Source organism: Panulirus ornatus, chromosome 16, assembly GCF_036320965.1.
Source record: "Panulirus ornatus isolate Po-2019 chromosome 16, ASM3632096v1, whole genome shotgun sequence".
NCBI classification, from domain to species: Eukaryota; Metazoa; Arthropoda; class Malacostraca; order Decapoda; family Palinuridae; genus Panulirus; species Panulirus ornatus.
Window position 1 is genome coordinate 15,035,763 of NC_092239.1, and position 6,312 is coordinate 15,042,074.

Below are 6,312 nucleotides of genomic sequence, written 5' to 3' on the forward strand. Positions count from 1 at the left end.
TCAGACATACCTATATATATATGTACATACATGCACATGTATGTACATACATGCCCACACACACATATACACACCCACACACACACATGTACATACCTATACATCTCAATGTACACATATATATGTACACATATATATATGTACACATATATATATGTACACATATATATATGTACACATATATATGTACACATATATATGTACACATATATATATGTACACATATATATGTACACATATATATATGTACACATATATATGTACACATATATATATGTACACATATATATATGTACACATATATATGTACACATATATATATGTACACATATATATATGTACACATATATATGTACACATATATATATGTACACATATAATATGGTTGCTTAATTTGTTTATGGATGGGGTTGTTAGGGAGGTGAATGCAAGAGTTTTGGAAGAGGGGCAAGTATGAAGTCTGTTGGGGATGAGAGAGCTTGGGAAGTGAGTCAGTTGTTCGCTGATGATACAGCGCTGGTGGCTGATTCATGTGAGAAACTGCAGAAGCTGGTGACTGAGTTTGGTAAAGTGTGTGGAAGGAGGAAGTTAAGAGTAAATGTGAATAAAATCAAGGTTATTAGGTTTAACAACGTAGAGGGACTTGTTAGTTGGGTTGTGAGTTTGAATGGAGAAATTTTGAAGAAAGTGAAGTGTTCTATATGACTGAGAGTGAACACGGCAGCAAATGGAATTATGGATCCGGTAGTGAGTCATAAGATTGGTGAGAGGACGAAGATTCTGAGAGGACTGAGTAATGTGTGGTATGAGAGGTCGTTATTTGGGAGGGTGAAAATGAGTATTTTTAAAGGTACAGGTGTGAGGTGGTTTGATAGTAATATAAGGGTACGAGAGAGGTGAGGTAATAAACAAGAGTGTACGAAAGATAAGCTTTATGACGAGGCTGTACTCCTACTAAAGTGGACTGCTCCCTTGAATCAAAGGACATCAGAGATAGATTGATACGAGGAAAATAGAAGCCTAAGTTCTGGAACGTTAACATGTACTCATTGTAATCTTGGGGTTCGGTGTTACTGTGAGGAGCAGTCGCTCTTTGATCCGGACGGCAATATTGCCAACACAGACAGAGGAAGAAATCATGGTCTTCGAGGTTTTAACTTGGGCATTGAAAGTGGTCCCTCGCGTTAGGAAGCTTTATTGAATTCTGTAAGTGCAGTTAAACTCTACTTGAAGAAAACATAACCCTCTACATTTTGAAATCCTTTGTTCGCTCGACTGTTTAACTCCGGCCTGCGTCAGGGTGGACGCGAGGAGCCTTGTCAATAACGCCGGTGCCCAGGGGTTTGCTGAAGAGCGTCTCCATATTCTCCAGGCTGATACCCTTCGTCTCCGGCATTATGAAGAAGAACACCACGGTGAACACCAAGGTGAAGGTCATAAACAAGTAGAACACACCTGAACAAAAATAGATTTTAGTTGCATTATTTAGAAACACACACACACACACACACACACACGCAGGCAGGCAGGCAGCCATCTTCAGCGGTATTACCGTCTGACGGTGGTACAACGAGCCAGCACTGCAGAGACTTTTAAGTTCCCCTCCGTGGCCCACCTTGATATCTTTTGTTTGTGGGTTGCAGGCTTTCAGTCCACAAACACACAACACACTCCCTGAGTGATACAACACACATGGCCAAATGTAAAGCACGATTCTTTATGATCATCCCTGAATATATTCGTGTTCTGTGCGTTACTTTCATCACTGGTGAGCCCTGTGCACTTGTGATTGGCTAGATGATCTTTAGAATTCGTCATGATTGGATGTCTGGTCTCTGCAAGTTTGTCCCGTAGGTTTTTGAAGTTGCTTGATATTTCCCGCCTGAGCGAGGTAGCGTCAAGAAAAGATGTCTTTGCCTTGTGAGGGGATGGGAGTGGCTTGGCTCATTTCTCTTGTTTTTTTCATTTGTAAAGAAATACGAGAGGGAAGGATTTCCAGGCCCCACTAATCCCGCTGCTCTTAGTCTCCTTCTGTGACCCACAAGAGATATGTAAGAAGTATGTTTTGCAATATATATATATATATATATATATATATATATATATATATATATATATATATATATATATATATATATGGAAAAAGGTGAGAACAATGGAAATAAGGGGAGTGGGGGAGGAATGGGATGTATTTAGGGAATCAGTGATGGATTGCGCAAAAGATGCTTGTGGCATGAGAAGAGTGGGAGGTGGGTTGATTAGAAAGGGTAGTGAGTGGTGGGATGAAGAAGTAAGAGTATTAGTGAAAGAGAAGAGAGAGGCATTTGGACGATTTTTGCAGGGAAAAAATGCAGTTGAGTGGGAGACGTATAAAAGAAAGAGACAGGAGGTCAAGAGAAAGGTGCAAGAGGTGAAAAAAAGGGCAAATGAGAGTTGGGGTGAGAGAGTATCATTAAATTTTAGGGAGAATAAAAAGATGTTCTGGAAGGAGGTAAATAAAGTGCGTAAGACAAGGGAGCAAATGGGAACTTCAGTGAAGGGCGCAAATGGGGAGGTGATAACAAGTAGTGGTGATGTGAGAGGGAGATGGAGTGAGTATTTTGAAGGTTTGTTGAATGTGTTTGATGATAGAGTGGCAGATATAGGGTGTTTTGGTCGAGGTGGTGTGCAAAGTGAGAGGGTTAGGGAAAATGATTTGGTAAACAGAGAGGAGGTAGTAAAGGCTTTGCGGAAGATGAAAGCCGGCAAGGCAGCAAGTTTGGATGGTATTGCGGTGGAATTTATTAAAAAAGGGGGTGACTGTATTGTTGACTGGTTGGTAAGGTTATTTAATGTATGTATGACTCACGGTGAGGTGCCTGAGGATTGGCGGAATGCGTGCATAGTGCCATTGTACAAAGGCAAAGGGGATAAGAGTGAGTGCTCAAATTACAGAGGTATAAGTTTGTTGAGTATTCCTGGTAAATTATATGGGAGGGTATTGATTGAGAGGGTGAAAGCATGTACAGAGCATCAGATTGGGGAAGAGCAGTGTGGTTTCAGAAGTGGTAGAGGATGTGTGGATCAGGTGTTTGCTTTGAAGAATGTATGTGAGAAATACTTAGAAAAGCAAATGGATTTGTATGTAGCATTTATGGATCTGGAGAAGGCATATGATAGAGTTGATAGAGATGCTCTGTGGAAGGTATTAAGAATATATGGTGTGGGAGGCAAGTTGTTAGAAGTAGTGAAAAGTTTTTATCGAGGATGTAAGGCATGTGTACGTGTAGGAAGAGAGGAAAGTGATTGGTTCTCAGTGAATGTAGGTTTGCGGCAGGGGTGTGTGATGTCTCCATGGTTGTTTAATTTGTTTATGGATGGGGTTGTTGGGGAGGTGAATGCGAGAGTTTTGGAAAGAGGGGCAAGTATGAAGTCTGTTGGGGATGAGAGAGCTTGGGAAGTGAGTCAGTTGTTGTTCGCTGATGATACAGCGCTGGTGGCTGATTCATGTGAGAAACTGCACAAGCTGGTGACTGAGTTTGGTAAAGTGTGTGAAAGAAGAAAGTTAAGAGTAAATGTGAATAAGAGCAAGGTTATTAGGTACAGTAGGGTTGAGGGTCAAGTCAATTGGGAGGTGAGTTTGATGGAGAAAAACTGGAGGAAGTGAAGTGTTTTAGATATCTGGGAGTGGATCTGGCAGCGGATGGAACCATGGAAGCGGAAGTGGATCATATGGTGGGGGAGGGGGCGAAAATTCTGGGAGCCTTGAAGAATGTGTGGAAGTCGAGAACATTATCTCGGAAAGCAAAAATGAGTATGTTTGAAGGAATAGTGGTTCCAACAATGTTGTATGGTTGCGAGGCATGGGCTATGGATAGAGTTGTGCGCAGGAGGATGGATGTGCTGGAAATGAGATGTTTGAGGACAATGTGTGGTGTGAGGTGGTTTGATCGAGTAAGTAACGTAAGGGTAAGAGAGATGTGTGGCAATAAAAAGAGCGTGGTTGAGAGAGCAGAAGAGGGTGTTTTGAAATGGTTTGGGCACATGGAGAGAATGAGTGAGGAAAGATTCACCAAGAGGATATATGTGTCGGAGGTGGAGGGAACGAGGAGAAGAGGGAGACCAAATTGGAGGTGGAAAGATGGAGTGAAAAAGATTTTGTGTGATCGGGGCCTGAACATGCAGGAGGGTGAAAGGAGGGCAAGGAATAGAGTGAATTGGAGCGATGTGGTATACCGGGGTTGACGTGCTGTCAGTGGATTGAATCGGGGCATGTGAAGCGTCTGGGGTAAACCATGGAAAGCTGTGTACGTATGTATATTTTGCGTGTGTGGACGTATGTATATACATGTGTATGGGGGTGGGTTGGGCCATTTCTTTCGTCTGTTTCCTTGCGCTACCTCGCAAACGCGGGAGACAGCGACAAAGCAAAAAAAAAAAAAAAAAAAAAAAATATATATATATATATATATATATATATATATATATATATATATATATATATATATATATATATATATATATAATTTTCCAAAAGAAGGAATGGAGAGGTGGGCCAAGTGAGGATATACCCTCTAAGGCTCACTCCTCTGTTCTTAACGCTACCTCGCTAACGCGGATTAAGGCGAATATGTATGGAAAAAAAAGATATATATATATATATATATATATATATATATATATATATATATATATATATATATATAGACAATGTAACCCTGTTTGATATTTCTGACATTATCATGCAATAAACTTGTAAAACGTGTTGAACAGATCAGAAATAAACATTTTGTATTTTGCCTTTTGTACTTTACATATCACTGGTCTGACCGTATCCCTTTAAGGATAGATTATCTATCCATCTTCGATGAAGTTAGATTTCATGATGCGTCTGAATGAAAAAAAAATCCATTTAATGTTTGAGATTATTTAATGACGAGTCCCATGTGTAAAGTGAACGTCATTCAACCCGTCACTCAAGCAGTGAGGTCAGTAGGCAATAAGAATTCAGTAGGCTGCGAAGTTATGTTCAGCATTCGAGATCAACAAACAGCCTACCAGGGTAGAGGCAAAAGCTGAGGACACCAGGGACGCTGTACTGTCCTAGCGCCGACTTCCAGCCATCTACCAATCCGCCCAAGCAATGAATTGTAGTTATGCACTGCAGGTGTAGTTGGCCCGCTGTGAACCTGAACTGGACTTGTAGCGTTGCCTTTGCTTACACTCAACTTGTTCCTCCATTTAAGTTCACTGTGGTTTCACAAGCATTAGTTTACTGCTATACTTTAGCCAATTTCTTGCATGTGTCGAGCAACAGGCCGGATTAAGTACATGAACAAACATTTCCTCTAACCAAACAGAAATTGTAGAGCACATTTCCGGTCTTTGTAATAAAGTCTTTATAGAGGGTCTTTAAGGAGTGTCATACGATATATGTGGAGAGATATTGTATAGTTATCTTGACACTGAATTGAGGAGATATTGTGAAATAATCTTGACACTCTATTCCCATAGCCTAGCGGAATTGAGGAGAGATATTGTGACATATTCTTGACACTGTATTACCATAGCCTAGCATGTCGACACTTCAGGGGTCTCTGGGACAGACTTGTCACACTGATCCCTGGTCTTTTAGAGGTTTTGTCGACAACAGTGAGGATACTTTAAAGGTATGAGGAGCAACTCACCATGTGTGAAGATAGCCTCACTGAGGCTGAGGAACGTGAGACTCGTGATCATGCTGGAGGACAAGTTGGCGGCCAGGTTGATGCTGCTGGCCTCAGACCGCGCCCATCCGGGGAAAGTCTCGCTGCTAATGGTCCAGGGCATCGAAGCCATTCCTGCGGAATGTAAGCATATGGACATTGATTTACTATCAGGTAAATACTGAAAATTTATAGTGTATGTTAGTAGTTACAGACTAACCCATTAGAACCATAATGCTGTTCTGGCAAAGTTAGTGGTGATATTGCTTCTGTTGACAAATTGTAGAAAGCATTGATGAACTCAGTACAGGCAAGTGACTGTTTTTCCTATTTTACGCAATTTTTTTTCATCAAGTTCTGACAGGAATCAAGAAAATATTTCCATTAATAGAAGATATGCACATAGCTCTCCATTTCCAGCCAGCCAGCATTCTATTTCATTGCCTCAGCACAACAATCCAGCAAAGGAATAAAAGTTGAATTGTTGGTTCACGTCTCTTCTCCGAGGACAGGAGAAATGTAACCTGTAAAATATTTACTCATTTTATTTCATATTTATAGATTATATGAATCTGAGAAGTATTGTAATTATGATGCTGTCGTTGTCATCGAAAAATAACTTAATCAT

The 6,312-nt window shown here is 40.6% G+C and overlaps 1 protein-coding gene across 1 annotated transcript; it reads right to left on the minus strand.

The window, feature by feature from the left end:
• Positions 1–1,188: 1,188 nt before the first annotated feature.
• LOC139753980 (proton myo-inositol cotransporter hmit-1.3-like) lies at positions 1,189–5,950 on the minus strand. Its single transcript, XM_071670941.1, has 2 exons — positions 5,667–5,950; positions 1,189–1,455 (listed from the first exon to the last, which is right to left on the minus strand). Exons 1-2 carry the CDS (start codon positions 5,842–5,844, stop codon positions 1,280–1,282), a joined length of 354 nt encoding a protein of 117 aa, XP_071527042.1. The 5' UTR covers positions 5,845–5,950; the 3' UTR covers positions 1,189–1,279.
• Between the last annotated feature and the right edge of the window lie 362 nt (positions 5,951–6,312).

Coding starts and splice junctions, on each gene's coding strand:
- LOC139753980 (XM_071670941.1), bottom strand. CDS start 5,844: ATGTCCATATGCTTACATTCCGCAGGAATGGCTTCGATGCCCTGGACC. Junction 1,456..5,666: donor TGAGGCTATCTTCACACATG/GTGAGTTGCTCC, acceptor ATTTTTGTTCAG/GTGTGTTCTACTTGTTTATG.